General features: G+C 41.0%; 1 protein-coding gene across 1 annotated transcript in view; it reads left to right on the top strand.

Annotated features, from left to right (window-relative positions):
• The first annotated feature begins 2,970 nt into the window (after window positions 1–2,970).
• The window catches only part of LOC113547724 (deleted in malignant brain tumors 1 protein-like), a 31,740-nt gene continuing 15,651 nt past the window's right edge, over window positions 2,971–19,059 (top strand). Inside the window, exons 1-6 of the mRNA XM_053237503.1 lie at window positions 2,971–3,047; window positions 12,526–12,558; window positions 13,730–13,880; window positions 14,034–14,218; window positions 15,520–15,670; window positions 16,361–16,557. Of these exons, the coding sequence (XP_053093478.1) occupies window positions 2,993–3,047; window positions 12,526–12,558; window positions 13,730–13,880; window positions 14,034–14,218; window positions 15,520–15,670; window positions 16,361–16,557 (772 nt within the window). The 5' untranslated portion in view covers window positions 2,971–2,992. The remainder of the gene's footprint in view (window positions 3,048–12,525; window positions 12,559–13,729; window positions 13,881–14,033; window positions 14,219–15,519; window positions 15,671–16,360; window positions 16,558–19,059) is intronic.

Genomic DNA, 19,059 nt, shown 5'->3' with positions numbered 1-19,059 from the left:
TATTACACCTGCATTAATTGAGCTATCTTCTAGGATACTGTATTACGTGTTTCTTGGCCTTAGTTTTATTAACACGTTTTAGAAACCTCCTCTGTAAAACACAGACCTTGCTTTATTACTGTTCTTCAAAACTGTAAAATTCCACACTACTTTGGATTAAACCAAAGTCAAACCTGGTACACGCTTTTAAAAATGCATTTGAAAAACAAAACAGACCAAAACAAAAATGATAATTAATACTTTTATTGTATTCTATTTAGGATTGACGAGGATCGGCTAGTCAAGACGGATGCCAAAAAACAGCTATTTCTGCACTTAGCTGCCTTGAATGCCACAGACTCATACAAAATTTGCCAAACTCGATGGGAGGATTTCTACACGCTATCAAATTACAGAGGATGAATTGATTCTGGATCTACTCTGGATCTACTCTTATCTACTCAGGTGGCTGAATTTGATGCCGTTATTCATTGGAACGGTTTAAGCATTAACCCAGAGGTCTCAACTCAATGGGACAAACTAGGTGCAAAACCGAAGCTAATCCTATCATCCACACCCGGAGTGCTTCAGAGGGAACCTTGTTCTGTCACACTGGAAAAGAGAAAGGTGAATAAAAACTCTGTCTTAGACAGAGCTCCCTACCTCACCAACAACCTCTCATACTTCAAAATCTTTATGAGGTACTGTCAGAATCAGCCTCACCTACAAAGAAACTATCAGTGGCTCCCTTCACTTCTCACTCTAACTCGCCCAGGGAGTGTGCTGTGCAGCCAGAATCTCAGTCCAGCTGCAGAAACCAAGCTGTTCCGCCAGAGGAAACTGCACCACAGCCTTGTGTAAGCACATCGCACTGTTATTGTCACAACTACAGAGACTTAACCCCTCACAGCTCTCTGATCACCGGTGCCACATTCACCACCAAGCCAACCTACCTGAGGATACTCTGCACTGAATCCTCACTTCATACAGAAAGCATGCACCAAAGCCATTTGACAGCACCACACTACTTGTTGGAAACTCAATAATCAGGGACATTAGAAACAAAAGGATTAATAATTTTTGTTTTCCCAGGGGAACTGTATGCTACATCATGGAAAAATCCCACAGATCCTAAGGACCAGTCCAACAACTGTCAAAATAATTGTTCATGCAGGTTCAAATGACATTTTTAAACAGCAGTCAGAAGTTTTAAGACACGATTTTTCACCTTCTGGATTCTGTGAACTCCTCTTCAGACAAACTGCATATTTCAGGCCCAATATCCACAGTTGGGTGGGGGTCCAGCCGCTTTAGTAGGCTACTGGGGCTAAACACCTGGCTGGCCTCTACATGCACTACCCAAGGGGTGCATTTCATGGACAACTTTAACCTGTTCTGGCAGCGAAGACATCTGTTTAAAGTGAGCGGATTTCATCCAAACATTGCTGGGATTTGAAATCTCATTTCCATCCTACTCTACAGTATCTTCCATACACCCTTAACAGCCTTCATCAGCAAAAACAACAACAACAGCAATGCTACCCACAACCCCGGGAAGTAGATAGCACAGCCACGGTCACCCCTCAGATCAGTCATTACCAGACTGAGAAATATGACTGAAGAAATGGTTGAAATGCATGGTCTTCTAATGAAGCTCAGTCAGCACTGCATCTCAGGGTCTACTCCTTCTCCCGCTATATTTTCAGTGGTCCCTACCAGTGAGCGTGTCTGACATGTAGGTAACCATTCTACTTTTCAGAATATTCTGGTCATTTGCAATACTTGGTGGCATGGCTGTAGGAAACAGAAGAGGTCCTCAAACACATGTAATTTAATCAAGGTGAACTGCACATGTAATTATTTTACAGAACAATCATATCTCCCTGTCATATCTCGCCAACTTGTTCAAAAACAAAGCCGCATTTTCTTTTCCTAACAGAAACATGGATCGAAAGTAATTACAATTTTGTACAAAATGAAACATCCCCCAGGTTTTAAATTCTTCTGTGTCCTTAGAATGAATAAGAATATATTCCCTATATTCCAATATAGGGAATACTATATTGCACTGGGTACACACACCTCCAGATGTCATATGATATCTTGTGGTCTTCCCCAAGGCTCAATTTTGTGTCCTTTGTTATTTAACTTATATATGCTTCCATGAGCTGGTGTAATTAGCCGATATAACATCTCCTTCCATCAGTATGCAGATGAAACGCAACTCTATCTCTCTTTAAATGCACAGTCTAAGGAGAAGTATGCCAGGTTTTCATTTCACTGCAAGTTATATACTGTATATAACTCTGTATGTGACAAATAAATAAAATCTTGAAATCTTTGTATGAGTCATTAGAAGTCACTACACAGATTCAAAAATCAAGACACATAATAGTAATATAAAAAGGATAGAAAATACATACTTTAATTTAAATGTTCTAGACATTTGTCTGGATTTTATTTTTTTTTTTACAAATATGTATGAAGTATGACAAGTAAAAATGAACAAAAACTTTGGCTGTGTGTTTGTGTAGTACATGTCTCTTCATATCCACAGTGTATATTTATTAAACAAAAGGCTTAAACCATTTATTTATTTAGTTGTATATTTAATTTAATTTGTCCTCAGTAGCAGATCAATAAGTTGATTTTCAGCCTTGTGATTAAACTAAAACTAGTCAAAATCACAGGCTGCTTTAAGTAAAAGTAAAATTTTACTTAAACGTAAAGTAAAATCAAGTACACAAAAGACAAAGATTGCATTTTATTGGTTTTGGATTCTGTCAAAGAGTTTATAGAAGATTAAGCACACACACACACACACCCCCACACACCCACCCACACACACACACACAGGGGTGCATGATTCAGAGAAAGGTTAGGTTAGTTTAATGTAGGGTTGGATTCCTGGAGATCAATATTAGGAAGTTACGAGACTTCTCTTTTTTTTTTCTTTTCTTTTTTTTTCTTTATATAAGCACCCCTGAAACAAAAGTTCAGTAGATGGGACAAGATGAAGTTCGGAGCACAATTTTTAGCTCTTTTTATCTGCATCTGTGGATCTACACGTAAGTTTTTTCTGAAATTAGTTGTGAAATAATAATATTATTATTATTTAAGTATTGAAATTATTGCAAATTATAGTTAATTAGTGCATGCCTGTTGTTGTCTGTCTCTAACTGTCTCCCAGTCATTATTAAAAAATGTTGCAAGGTTACAGCTGATTTAATTTATGTTTAATAAACTCATTTTGGGATGTGATGATATTTTCATATATTGACATACAGAAACTGTTTTATCATTGGCATTATGTGAATAACATTAATTAATTTCCTAAGCATTATTTTGTATAATAAATATCCCTTAACCCTTATATTCTGTTTGGGGTCCCTGAGTCCCCAGAGCCTCTTTAGCAGCTAAAAAAAATACTTTAATCAGCTTGATACTTCATGACTTTTTCTAATTCCATTGATTCTACAAATAAACAATTTTGTACTGATACTGTGGTCCAGACACCCCCTACAAAAATTTATACATAACTTCTGTTTGGGGTTTCAGAGAACCCAGCTATTAAATATGTCTGAATGTAATAGATTTTACTGGAAACTTGAATTTTTTTTCACACACACACACACACACACACACACAATATGTTGTTTGGTTGGGAAAGTGGTAGATGCCCCTCAATACGCCCAACCATGGGAAGTGTAGTTGTAATTTGCAGAACAGCGGGGTGGAGCAAGCATATAAAAAGAGCCTTGTGAATCATGTCTCTTTCTCTTGTACTGCTTGTACTTCTCTGCTGTGAAAATGACAAACAAAAAGAAATTTTCTTCTGCTGAGGTTCTGGAAATGTGCCTTTGTAGCAGTGAACATGATCAGGAAAATGATCAATCTAAGACTGATGACAATGTGGAGGACCCTGATTATGAGGAATCCTCTTCTGAGAGTGAATTTTTTTAGGTTGACCCTTCTGAAGCATCTCAAACCCATCGAAAGCCTGTTACTCATTTATGTCAATCAGATACCGTCTTATCTAAAAATAGAACTTTGTCATGGTCTTCAACTCCACCTGAGAGACGAGGCAGTGTGGAAAATACAATCAAAATGCTTCCTGGCCCCACCAGATATGCTGCCACCCATGTTATAAACCTCAAATCAGCTTTTGAGTTATATATCTCACCTCCAATAGAGAATATTGTTCTTGAGATGACAAACATAGAGGGGTGCCAGTGTATGGAAAAGTGTATGGGCTTCTATTTCTGGCAGGAGTATACAAGTCCAAAGGTGACGCAACAGCAAGCCTTTGGAATACTTATACTGGTAGGGCAATATTTCCAGCTACAATATTCCAATATAATATTCAATATCCTCTCTCGTGTCATACGATTTGACAACAGGGGCACAAGAATACATCGAAAGGAATATAACAAATTGGCAGCCATAAGAGATTTCTGGGATAGAGGAGTTCAGCAATTGCCTCTTTTCTACAACCCATGCCCATACATAACTGTTGCTTTTAGAGGAAAATGTCCCTTTCACCATTATATGCCCAACAAGCCTGCAAAATATGGGATAAAGATATGGGCCGCCTGTGATCCAAAATCAAGTTATGCTTGGAAAATGCAAATTTACACAGAAAAACTCCAGGTAGTGCCCCAGAAAAGAACCAGGGCATGAGGGTCATCCTGGATTTGATAGCTGGACTATGTGCTCACAATGTGACTTGCGACAATTTCTTCACATCCTACATGCATGGGGAGGAACTGTTGAAAAGGAAAAAAACAGAGAAGATAAACAGGCCAGAGCTTCCAAAAGAACTTACTGAATACAAGAACAGAACTGTAACTTCATCTGTCTTTGCTTTTACTGGCACCACTGCACTTTTATCAAACTGCCCAAAGAAAAACAAAAATATCCTCTTGCTAAGCATAATGCATAAAGATGCAGCTTTGAGTGGCAGGGAAGACAAAAAACCTGAAATGGTTTTGGACTACAATGAGACCAAAGGTGGGGTAGACAATTTCGACAAAGTCACTGCCACATATAACTGCATATGAAAGACTCATCACTGATGTAAGCACTTACAATGCTTTTGTCATTTGGTATGAAATCAACAGTGATTTGAACAGTGGCAAAATGAATTGGAGGAGAATTTTCTGGGAACAGCTGGGTCTGGTCCTTGTGAAGCCTCAAATCGAGAGGAGAGAGCATCTTCCTAGATTACAACCAGCTATGACCATTGCCAGGGAGATCCAAAGTCAGGCTGAACCCCCTGATAGCACCAGCAGCAGCTCTAAAAAGTGGATGATTCCAGATTTGCTTGGGAAGAAATGATTCAAAAACCTGTGTAATGTGTGTGAAATGCCAAAAATACATCTGTAAGGCATACACACAAACCCTTTGCATGTCATATGCAAAGTAAAGCCTTATCTGAGTGTTACCTCCATCCCTCTATCTATCCTATGTGCCAGGCAGGGCTAGAAACAAGCAGTCAGTTAGGCTCAGGAATCTTGATGTATTGTAAATTTATACATAGTTTGTCTCAGTGTCTTTCAGGTCTAAGGGGCCATGTGTATGTGTGTGTGTGTGTGTGTGTGTGTGTGTGTGCATGGAGGGGGCTTGTTATACATTGGAAATTTAATTTGCCTTTTGGACAAGTATTTGGACTGCTCAGTAGTCTATTTAGATTTATTCTTTTCTCAATTTATACATTTTTACTCTTTGGGGTCAAACTGACCTAAACATAACCTATGTTATTTTCCAGGATAATATATATTTCTTAATCTGTAAAAGATTTTAGTGAAGAAAAGAAAACTCAATGTTATTTTTTTACACATGCAACACTGGGGTCTCTGGGACCCCAAACAACAAGGCAGTACAGACAATGTCAACAAAACACAAGGGGTAATAAACATTAATTACTGCATTAATCAATTCAGCGTTCAGAAACTATAAGTAAAGTTAACAAATGCTACTTTTACACTACTTGTATTGTTTTAATTATCAGATTTTTATGTAATATTTCTCTTATACAATATATTTTTTATATTTTATACTGTGGACTTTTCTGCCAATATTTTCTTCTATCATTTGTCTATTTTACCATTTTAGTTTTTTTCTTATTATATACTGTAAAGCACTTTGAGCTGCATTCAAAATGTATGAAAGGTGCTATATAAAATTATTTTTATTATTATTATTATTATTATTATTATTATTATTGAACTACTGAACTTTGGACACCAGGTCTAAATACTGGAAACTTGTTTTTTTTGGCATCAGTTCTGAATTTTCCTAATTTACATCTGCAAACATCTTCATTAAGCTGTTGGTCATTTTGGGTTTAATTTTACTCAGTAAAATTAAACATTTCTAAACATTTGATAATGCATATTTATGTATGTAGCTTATTTGGATAAATATTTAAAAAAATCAATCAAGTTGTATATTTCTAATAGAATCTGCCACAAGAGAAGTATTAGAAACAAGATCATTTGGAATATTAATATTTAATATTGAATTGATGTAACTATGTGTCACATCAAAGCTGGAATTAATGTTGCTTCACAAAGAGCAACCTACAAACATGGCCACTGACTACAACTCCCAGAACTCAGAGCGGCCTGTAAACATGGCTGTTGAAACACGTTCACCTAATCACAGCCACAGTATCTAAGGACATTTCATTCCAACACCACATTGCTAAGTATATGCTCTGTGTCTTGTAACTACCTGTAGAAACTCTCAGCTGTGGTAGGCAGAACACAGACACAAAAGAGGCAGGATTACTGCAAACGGGTGCTCCTTTAATTTTTTTTAAAAGTGTGTAGGAGTGGAGGGAGAGTGATGATGGCTGGCTTTCTGGCCCATGGGTTGTGGTGAGATGCTGGGGAGGTGCATTGTTGCTGGCCAGGTGCAGGGAGACACAGGCAGCCAGTGGTAAGTGGCAGCAGCACAGAGGAAGAGCATTGTCTTCAGAGCTGTCGTTGTTCTCTGGAAGAAAGAGAGAAAAAAATGGGTCAGCATAACCATAGAGACAAACTTACTCACTTCTGTGCCCACTGCATCTTTTTATACTCTCCTGGTTTCTCCAGAAGGGTGAGGAGTCACCACCATCATTATTGGCTGCCTGTCGTGCTCTGTTTCGCCACCTTGCCCTGAAGCCATGCGCTTACTTGCTATCCACAACAATGGTGCTGAAGTGGCTCTGTCCCTTCAACACATGGGTGGCAGTCATGTGAGGAGTGTGCAGTGGTTTTTGTGCATTGGCTGGAGTGTTGCTCCTGAAACGAGAAGTCTTGCAATGAGAAGAACCATCAAGTTACCTGTGCATTGGTGTGCTTGGCCTTGGCCATCCACTGGAGAGGCATGTTTTCTGTGACCAGGGTGAAGTGTCGGCCTGCAATGTAGTAGCTGAGTTCCTCTATAGCCCACTTTATGGCCAGGGCTTCTCATTCTATGGTGGCATGCTGCAATTTGGTGGAGATTAGCATTCTGCTCACATACAGAAGGCTCAGTCGCCTCAGGCTTGCTCACTAGGGATAATTTTATCTAACATCTAGGACTGTTTGCATGTTTTTGTTTCTGTTTGCAAGTTTTTTGTTTCTTATGTTCTGTAAAGCTGCTTTGAGACAATGTTCATTGTTAAAAGCGCTATACAAATAAAATTGAATTGAATTGAATACAATACTTGGGGATCCTCTCCATCGAGGTTCTGGGAAAGCATGGCACCCAGCCCAGTCTCATACGTGTCAGTGTGGACAGTGAAGGGCTGGTTGAAGTAGGAGTTTCTGAGCATCGGTATGCTGATGAGTGCTTGTTTCAGGGCTTGAAATGCCTGCTCTGCTTTCTCAGACCAGTGCACTTTCTCTGGTTGGCCTTTCTTTGTCAAATCTGAGAGGGGGGAGGCTAGAGAGGAGAAGTCAGGGACGAATGTTTGGTAATACCCTGCCAACCCCAAGAAGGCACGTACCTGTCATTTGGTGCTGGGACGTGTATGCCCTTCATTGCCTTCACTTTCTTCTCTTGTGGCTTCAATAGACATCAGCCAATGCGTTACCCCAGGTACTGTGCCTTGGTCAGCCCCTGAGGTGGTGTAGATGGTCCAACCATGTGGTGGAGAGGATGAAGACATTGTCCAGGTAGCCTGCTATGAACTGTCGATGTGGATGCAGAATGATGTCCATGAGGCATTGGAACATTGTGGGTGCTCCGTGGAGCCCGAAGGGGAGAACTTGGTATTGCCAGTGGCCACTGGAAATACTAAAAACAGTTTTGGGCTTGGCTACTGGGGCCAGGGCTGTGTACCAGTACCCTTCTGAGACTTTCATTGGGCTTCGGGACCACCACAGTGGGGCTGGACCCGGTGCTGGCGAACTCTTCAATGATGTCGTCCCAGAGCATCTTGCTGACGTCCTCCTCAATAGCCTGATGGTGGGCTTCAGGGACACAGCAGGTCTGCTCTCAAACCACAACTTCCGGTGGGGTTTTGATGTCATGCTGGACCAGGTGTGTTCTTCTAGGAACCAATGAGAACACATCAACGAACTGGTCTATCAGCTCTGTGAGGTCCTGTCACTGTGGGGGTCAGGTCTTCACCCTTCTAGACCAAAGTATGCTCTGGAAGATCTGAGGGCATATCAACAGAAGCAGCCAGCACAGGCTCGATCTATTTTTTAACAAGTTGACATGGTAAAATTGTGCATCGTAGTGCTTACTGGGCTGTTGCAGGAGGTAGTTCACCAGGCCCACCCATTCAAGGACTGTGTATGGGCCTTGAGATTGGGCCAGGAACTTGCAGTTCTTGCTTGGGAGTAGGAGGAGCAATCAGTCACCTGGCTGGAACTCACAGGGTTAAGCTGGCCAATTGTAGACTCATTGATGTTCAGTCTGTGCTTCCCCCATGTGCTGTTTTACAATCAGCCCCATCAGATTGATCCACTCCTGCGTGTCATGGATGTACTTGACCACTGTGCGGAACACCTCTTTGGCCACATTCAGCAGCCCTCTGGGTCTTCTCCCGAAAAGGAGTGAGCTCTGGCACTATTCACAACAATGGTGCTGAAGTGGTGCTGTCCCTTCAGCACCCGGGTGGCAGTTGCAAGAGGAGCATGCAATGGTTTTTGTATGCAGGCTGGAGGCCCGCCATCACACTGCGGCGTGCTTATGGTTAAGATCACAATTCTGGTTCTTTTGTTTATGTCTTTGTCTTTAGCCCAGCTAACTTTTTTTGCACATTGCCTGGCCTCTGCTTGCATTTTTAATTTGATTCTGCTTCACATTTTGGATTTGTTTGCTTGTCTAACAATAAAACCTCTTAACCTTCAACTGTGACCGTCTCTGCCGCCTTTGCCTATACTTGGAGGAAGCAGGATTCCAAAAGTGGTGACAGGCTCTGGCTTCCCAAGGCCATCTTGTCAGTGACCAACAACAGCAGATTGCTATGATCAACACCCATATAGCGCAGCTAACCAGCATGCTAACACCTACACATGCTACTATGGTGGGACCCTCTCAATCTGCTCTGTTACCTGTCGCACAAGTTACCTGACACAACAAGTATTCAGGAGATCCCACTTCATGTAATGGTTTCATGCTTCAATGCTCCTTGTATTTCTCCAGTTAAGAGGGAGTGAGTGAGAAAACCAAGATTCCTCAGTTCATCAATTTGCTCACAGACAAGGCATTCACCTTGGCTACTGCCATCTGGTCCCAAGGAGGAGAGCACACCACCACCTATGAGCATTTTGTAGAACTCCTTCATTGAATTTTCAACCATTCTCCCAAGGGAAAGGAAGGGAAAGTTATCCATTAGTATTCTGCACACTAGCTGCTAGCAGTGGCTGTAACGAGCCAGCACTGAAAGCTGCTTATCATCAGGGTTTGTACCAAGATATTCTCATAGAACTGGCAGGCCAACAAAGACCAAGCATCCACTGACGCTCTCTCACTGACCTCTCCATCCATCTCTACTACCTGCTAAGGAACTGGAGGGGTTAACCACAACTAACTTGTGGATATTAGCGATGGAACACCCAGCACCTGACCCCATGCAACTAGGACAATCTCATGGATGTGGATAAGCTCAAATTGTGCTACTACTGCAGCAGTCCTCAGCACCCAGATGCATTATGCCCAATCCTTCCCAAGCCCTTGACAGAGGACCCATCCTGAGATGGGTCCATAACCCATAGTACAGCACCGATGCTTCTCATGGGTGTAGTAGTCAGTGCCCTCCATCAGGAACAAATCTCCCTCCTCATCACAACCAAGAAATTTCCCATCACCCTGGGGTTCCCCTGGATGCACACCCATAACCCACAGATTTCCTGGTATGAGCAACAAATCCTCCACTGCTCCCCCCACACTTCACTTGTAGGCCAGTTAAGAGTTCTGAAGCAAACTCTAACACTGAAATACCTCCAAAGTATCAGAAACTCAAAGAGGATTTTAGCAAAACCAAAGCTAGGTTTTGGCTCAGAAGCTCTGGAACAAGGATACATTTGTCCTTCCACCTCACCAGCATCGGCAGGCTTTTTCTTTGTGCAAAAGAAAGGAGGATGGGCTCTGACCATGCACTGATTATCGCAGATTAAACCAGGTCACGATCAAGTATGGTTACCTGCTGCCCTTAGTCCCGGTGGCACTGGAACAACTCAGGGAGACTAAGATCTTCACCAAGCTCGATTTGCACAGTGCATATACTTGTAATCTTGTCCAGATTCGTGAGAGGGGACAAGTGGAGAATGTCATTCAGAACCACCTCTGGCCACTTCCAGTACTGCATCATGCCATTTGTGCTATCTTGTGCTCCAGCAGTGTTCCAGTGTCTTGTCAATGATTTTCTCTGGGACATGCACAGAAAGTTCATCATCACCTACATCCATGACATTCTCATTTATTCCCCTGCCAAAGAGGACCATGTCACTCATGTCCGAAGGATTATTGCATGACTCCCTGAGAACCAACTATTTATAAAATGGGAGAAATGTGAATTCCTTTCAAGCACAATCTCGTTCCTTGGTTACGTCATCAATCATGAACCAGGATAAGGTCACTGCCATAAGGACAGTGCTTCAGAGACTGGCATGGCAGCAGTGGTTGAACGTAACTATGACATTGGCAACCGAGAACTTCTGGCAGTTAAACTAGCCATGGAGGAGTGGCATCACTGGCTGGAGGGGGTCCAACACCCATTTGTGATATACACTGAGCACAAGAGTCTGGAATACATGAAGACAGCCAAGAAGACTCAATTCATGACAAGTAAGGTGTGCCCTGTTCTTTTCGAGGTTTGAGTTCACCCTCTTCTACTGCCCAGAATCCAAGAACACAAAAGCTGACTCCTTCTTATGCCTTTACCCGACCCTTTCCAAGGAGAACACCTCGCCTGCTACTGGACACCTGAGCACCCACAAAACACACCAACTCCTCCAAGGGAAGTATTGGTGGCCCCAAATGCTCTCCAGTATCCAAAAGTCCATCTCTTCATTTACTATTTGTGCTCTGTCCAAGGTACCCAGAATGCTACCCACTGGTAAACTCCTTCTGCTGCCCATATCACAACAACCATGGTCTCACATTGCCATAGACTTTGTCACAGATTTACCACATTCTCAAGGTAATGCAGTCATCACGGTGGTCATCAACAGGTTCTCCATGTCCCGCCTCCTGATTCCCCTCCCTGTTACCTGATTCCCCTCCACACCACCTGATTCTGGTCCCTGGTCTCCCTTTGAAATGCAGCTTTCGGAACTGCAGAACATAGATTCAAGATTATTTATTAATTAATTAATTAATTAATTTATTATTATTATTATTATTATTATTATTATTATTATTATATAAAACACAGGAAATAAGTGCCCAAACTCAGTGTGTTTATTAGGGGCAAACCAACAAACCCAACAGTTCCTTCAAACAGACTTTAGAATCATGCTCTTAATTTAATTTTCTTTCTCCTGCTAATGGACTCCCATTGTAGACAGCAATGAGGAAAAGTTATACAACTCATACATAACTAGCAAAGTCAACATTTTACAATAATTGTAGTTAGTGGGTTAGCTTGTTTGTCATGACAATAGGCATGTGCCAATATTTACCAATGTTCCAAAAGTAAAATATTGTTGCCACAGAGATAAATGTAGAATAACATAACTCACACTGTACACACAGAGACCAGATCACATAAAGTAACAACCCGGATACCCTGCACTATGCAGTACCTCTTAAAACAAAAGTTGGAGCACATTACAATACAACACATATTACCTGGATTACCATACTCCCATGAAGTATGGTAGGGGACTGAGTCCCCTCTCCAAAACCATCTAGACTTTCCCTTGGAGACTGAAGAGTGTGACTCACCTATAATTGGCACACGCATTCTGGTTCCATTTTTAAAAACTAAATCATAAATAGAATTGTGATGTGAATTAATCTGTTGAATGACTGATTATAGACCCTGTTTAATCCTGTTAAATCTAGAAATGTATCCTGTTTAATGTGGCTATAATAATAAAAAGAAAACCTTTTTTTAAACAGACTTTGGACAGACAAGAGAAGAATCAAGATCAGGTGCAGTTTTCTTATTGAATATTTATTTAATGATTGTTATTAAGGAAAGTCATTTTAATTTTATTAGGATTATGAAAAATTATTATTGCCTTTCTACACACCTTACTCCACATTTTTTTTTTGTAAATTTGCCCCCTTCTTCAGAGAATAATAAGGCCCTTGTTAGCAGTATATAAAGTTACAATTTTATGACCTGTTAAAGCCAATCCTTAGAGAGGGCAATAATTAAGAGAAATAAGTAAAAAATAATGGAAGAGAAGAAAGAAAGGAAAAGCCAAAGAAAGAAAACTACGAAAGGAGAGTATCAAATTATGCTTTAGTTATAGCAGACAGACAAAAAAAATTCAAAATATTAAGCAGTAGCGACATCAAAAAAAATTGGGAGAAGGTCAGGCTATCCTTTCCAGTGTTGACATGACAGAGAGAGAAGAGAAAAATATATGCATGTGTGGATGTGCATGCCAACAAATCAAAGCCTAATTTGACAGCAAGTTAAGAATTGGTGTAAAAAAAAAAAAATAAGGGAAAAAAAATGAGAAAGACAGGGAAAAATACAATGGGGACTAAAAGTCTAGAAGGTGGAACATACTGAGTAGCAAACATTACAAGAAAAATATGTTGAAAGCAAAAAGGTTACAATGTTAAAAATGGTGGACAGAACCTTTCCTGGTGGCATGGTGGCACAGCAGTTAGCATTGCTGCCTCACAACTCCAGGGTCTTAAGTTTGATCCTGAGCTTGGGGTACTGTGCAATATTGTACATGAACACATTCCCTGTGTTCATATGGGGTTCCTGTGGGTTCTCCAGTTTCTTCCCATTGTCAAAAACATTCAAAAAACATGCCTTGTGATGGACCGGAGTACAATCCAGGGTGAATTCTCCGACCTTATGCCCAGTGTTACTCGGATTGGCTTCTGATCCACCACAACCCTGATCAGGATAAAGCAGTTATTGAAGATGAATGAATGAACCCTTGCTCAGACTGAGGAGTAATCATTGATGTTTAAAACATGATATTGTTAAAAATCATAAAGTGCATCAGCACATCCCTGCTCTCCTAGTGTAGAAAAGTTCCATAACCCAATAATTGAACCTCTGTGCTGCCAGGGAAGGTATACTGCATTTACAGTGTATATAAACTGATATACAGAGAAGCTTGATATTTTTCAGATGGAGCTTCTTGTGGTGGAATTTTAACTCAATCAAAAGGAGAACTTTTCAGCCCCAATTTTCCCCGTAATTATCCTAATAATGCTGAGTGCACATGGAGGCTGCAGGGTCCTGAGCAGAAGGTGGTTTCATTAACCTTCACGTTTGTTGAGTAAGAAGTTATTTTCCTTCCTTTTTATTTGCTGATTAATTACACAAGTTCATATGCAAATGTGCTTCTCTTGTTTACTAAAATGCTAGTTTGAGTTTAGCCAGTTTACTATAATGAACATTATATTGCATTTTTTTACCACTATTTCTTCAGTTTGGAGTCAAAATGGGACTCAGTCCATGTGTATGATGGTCTGACTGATGAGGATCCACAGTTGGGTGTTGTGACTGCAAATCAGACAAATTCATTCACCTCCAGCAGCAGATACATGACTGTCATTTTCTCCAGTGATGAGAGCTGGACTCAAAAAGGCTTTCGAGCAGAATGGGCTTTCATAGGTACATGTTATTTAATCTCATTACAATTCCATTCATATTGTATATGGAGAGTTCAGTGCAAAAATGTGTCTTCCCTATTTTTTTCAATAGAAAAAACTGGATGTAAGAGAGAGTAGTGCAGTCATAAGCAGTTGGGAAGTGGAAGGCTTTACCATGACAGATATTAGGTGGAGGTTTTTAAATTATTGAAAATCGCTATTGAACATGATATGCAGATGTTAGTAACCTGGGGGAAGCAGAGCTCTGGGTGCATGCTGCCAAATAGTGGGACTCTACCTCGAACCAGTTGTCCAAACACGGCAGTATCCTTAGTCATCTGGCCATCTTGCATACAGCCATGGTTATTTAGAGTGACTTTGAATTGAAAACAATTTCAGCCCCTTCAAATCTAGAATCAGAAAGACAACTTACTTGTTCTGAACTACAAAATATGTTTTGACCTTGCCTCTGTCCAAGAGGAAACAAATTTCTTGGAAAGAAGCTGAAAATGTGATGGGAAAATTGATGAGGCCCTGAGCCCTGAACAGGTTAAGGCCCAAAAGCAGGACTGAAGTTTGTATGCCTGCTACATTGTCCTCAGAGCAATTCTTTAGCTGTATTGCATCCCAGTGGCATTTAAGTGGCAGGCTTTGAAGGGGCAAAATCATTACCTTCTCTCACTACAGAGGAGTCGTTCAAATTTCTGACTGTAAATGGTGCAGCTTTTCAAAAATAAACTGTGGAAGGCAGCTTAAGAGTGTATTAATAACAAAGGCTGATAATGTGGATAGGGCATTGATTATACCTTACAACATCATCTGATATTTATAGACAAGCGTAAAAACTGGTGCCATTGTCCACCTTTAAACCCTGTTTAATCCTATTAAATTTGTGATTTTAGAGAATAGAGGAAGGAGGAGATAAAAGAAGAGAAAGAAAAAAGAAAAGCAGAAGAAAAAAAAGAAAGGAGAAAATAAACTATTTTGCATGTGTATGCACTTTTGAGCACATCAAAAACAAAACCGAATTTTATAGCATAACAGAAATTAATTAATGAAAAAAAGAAGAGGAAAAATAATGAAGAAAAATACAATGGGTATTACAATTCTAAAATGAAAGATACTTGCAGGTATTAGGTCGAGTTTTTCTGCTTGTCTTAAAACTCACAGTGCTGTGAAATTATGACAATGTAAACTTGTTTATTGGCATATGCTTGGTGTAGATAAGTTTGAATAAATAAATAACTGATCCTCTGTGCTGTCAATGCAGAGTGATACAGCATTTAAATGTTGATATTGTGATAGAAGTGTGATATTTTTCAGGTGGAGATCCATGTGGTGGAGATCTGACTCAGTCACAAGGGGAATTTTTCAGCCCCAATTTTCCCAATAATTATCCTGAGGGAACAAATTGCACATGGAGGCTCGTGAGCCCTGAGCAGCAGGTGGTTTCGTTAACCTTCGTGTCTGTTGAGTAAGAAATTATTTTCCTTCATTTTTACTTGCTGATAAATTACACGTCTTTAAGTAAATCCTGTTTACTATAATGCTAGTTTGTCAGATAGAGTCACTTTGAAAAACAACACTGTTACAAAAATTAGGTATTAAAATTAAATAATTAAAGTAAACAAACTCCTTCATTCAGTAACTCACTAGAATGGCCTTAATGTCTTCATGCCAATAGCATGGATGCAGTTTAGCCACATATTTTTTTATTTGCAGTTTCTATGCTAAAATTCACAAGGCCTTTGCCCCTTTAAGAACAAAATGCGGCTACTGTCAGAAAAAACCTCGTAAAAATGAATTTTTGCTGCTCAAGATGGGTTAAAACACACTCAATGTTTAAATGCATATTTATCATGTTAAAATTATATTAGAATCATTGTTGGAAAAAAAAATTATTTAGGCCAAATGGCATCACAATAGTGCAATCAGCCAGACTCACTTTTTCAATAGGCACCTACATATACAACCCCTGCACGTATTTAATTAAATATCCTGTTTCTGGCAGAGTCTTAGCATTTTGGTATAATTACTCTTTCGGGCACTAACATTTTAAACATTTTCCAAGCAGATAACAAAGCACTTCTGTAAGCCATTTGGATAAGAGCATCTTCTAAATGGAGTACATTTAAATGTAAATGTAAATGTGTGTCCTTCTCAGTATCGAGTCATGCTTAGGCTGTGGGTGTGATGCTGTACGTGTGTACGACGGCCCGTCCACGTCATCTCTGTTATTGGGAACTGTGTGTGGATATGTAAGGAAGACATTCAGCTCGAGCAGCAACACTCTAACTGTGGTTTTCTCCAGTGATAACTCTGTTAACCGAAGAGGATTCATCGCACACTGGAACTTTACAGGTGATCTACACAATAATGTTTATGATTCTTGTTTTCACAGTTTTGGTTGTTTGTTTTGCACTTTATCTCAATAAAAATCTGCACTTGCATCCATCTTCACCTCCGTTACATGACAGAAAGCTTGACCGATATTATGGAGGCAGCAGTTTTTTTAGCGTCCAAGAGGCTCTCCTGGAAAGAGAGCAAGAGGTGGGATCAAGAGGGTAAGGGAGCTTGGGTCAGGGCCACTGAGCAATGGTGTGATGCCATGTGCCCCCTCAGAAACTTTTTTTTAAAGGAGGGCTTCTGGCCGATCCAAAACCATCTCCCACCCTCCCTGCCCCACTTCGGAAGTCATTCTGCCTCCTTGCTCCACTGCGGACGTCGCTCTGCCTTCGTGCTCCATTGAGGAGGTCACTCCGCCTTCCTACTCTGCCGAGAACCTCGCTCTGCCTCCTTGCTCTGCTGAGGATATCTCTCCAACCTTCCTCCTCCTCTGAGGACATCACTCTGCCTCCCTGCTCCAATGAGGATGTCGCTCCGCCTTCCTACTCCTCTGAGGATGTTACTCCGCCTTCCTGTTCAGCTGAGGACATTACTCTGGCTCCTTGCTCCTCTTAGGACATCACTCTGCCTTGCTACTCGCCTGAGGACATCACTCCCCCTTGCTACTCAGCTAAGGACGTAGCTCAGCCTTCCTTATCAGCTGAGGATGTCGCTCCATCTCCCTGGTCCGCTAAAGACATTGCTCCTCCCCCCGCTTCACGGTGTATGTCGCTCCCCCTTCTAGCTTTGCGAAGGACGTCACTCCCCCCTCTGGCCTCGCAGAGGATGACGCTCCCCCCTAGCTTTGAGGGGACATCCCCCCTTTGGCCTTGTGGTGGATGTAGCTCCCCACTCTGCTTCAGCAGAGAATGTCATACATTCATAAATACATTTATATTTTCATATTAACTATTTTACACTGGATATAATCCGTGTTTTAATGTTGGTCTTAATGTGACTTGAGAAAGAACACTGGACTCAGGCCTATGTGCAAAGGATGAATTCACATGAGAAAAACAAGTTCAACGTAATCAATGGCCTTAGAGCAGAGCGGTGCACATCACTATCAGAAGAAGAGTGGAACAAACACAGTCCATCGCCTAGGCAGGCTCCAGTAAGTCTGCCTCAATTTATTTGCACCAGGCTATGCAGAGGACTGCGTAAGATGAGAAGAAGTAAAAACCATGGTAGATTAACAGGCAGAACTCACAGTAAACATGAAAGAGTTATGTCCTGTAGCGAGTCGCCGAAGCGATGGGCAGAACACAGACACAGCCAAGACAGGATTGGTGCCAATGAGGGAGAATTTACTTTCTTAGAGTGTAGGGAAATTGGCAGGGGGGTGTTGTAGATGTTGTAGGAGGAGAGACGTTAGGGCAATGGCTCGCAATGAGTCCCCTTGGGCCAGGCGTCATGGCTTGGGCAGGCTGTTGGCTTACTTATGCACAAGCTAATTCTCCCAATCACATGACACCTGTGAACTGGGCAGGGTGGGGCAAACGCATGCTTTCTCCGAGATGTGCAAGGCTAACCTCCACAACTTTTCAAACTCTGACCAACAGGTGAAAGACAGAAATGAAATCCCTTCTACCCTAAGAGCTTGGCCAATGGCTATCTCTACTCTGGGCCACAGATGGCTGTGGCACAGTTGGGGTTGGAAATAGCTTAGTTAGTTAAGTTACACTCTCTTGTTTAAATTTAAGATAATTAATCTACTCTGCGAGTCTCCCCTAACCCAAAGAGAGCATTCCACTCTTTTCCAGGAGAGAACCATGGCCTCAGATTTGGTTCAGAGCTGTGCAACAGTATAGAGCTTGTATGGAGCTACACATTCTAACTTGCCCTACTCATGCATAACCACACATTTACATTAAGAAATGCCCTTAAGTTGCCATATACAATATGTTAACAAGCTTCTGTTGAAAATGGGTCATTTTACGGTTATATGTGTGCAATCTATTACTCCAGAGACATTTGGACAACCTGTGATGGTGTGAAAATCCCTAATTGTTGTCTTTTTCTGCTGCCATATTTGGAAGTGGCATTATTTGGCTCATGGTTGGTTGGGAAATTCCAAACTTAATATGATCTCTCTAACAGATTATTGTTCCACAGTTCAGTGCAAAAATGTGTCTTCTCTATTTTTTCAATAGAAAAAACTGGATGTAAGAGAGAGTAGTTAAGACATAAGCAGTTGGGAAGTGGAAGGCTTTACCATGACAGATATTAGGTGGAGGTATTTAAATTATTGAAGATCGCTATTGAACATGATATGCAGATGTTAGTAACCTGGGGGAAGCAGAGCTCTGGGTGCATGCTGCCGCACAGTGGGACTCTACCTTAAACCAGTTGTCAAAACACGGCAGTATCCTTAGTCATCTGGCCATCTTGCATACAGCCATGGTTATTTAGAGTGACTTTGAATTGGATGGCATATCTCAAAAATCATCTGTGCTCTTTAGCAATAGGAACATGAAC

Source organism: Pangasianodon hypophthalmus, chromosome 10, assembly GCF_027358585.1.
Source record: "Pangasianodon hypophthalmus isolate fPanHyp1 chromosome 10, fPanHyp1.pri, whole genome shotgun sequence".
Classification (NCBI taxonomy): Eukaryota; Metazoa; Chordata; class Actinopteri; order Siluriformes; family Pangasiidae; genus Pangasianodon; species Pangasianodon hypophthalmus.
This window is presented reverse-complemented; position numbering and strand designations above follow the sequence as displayed.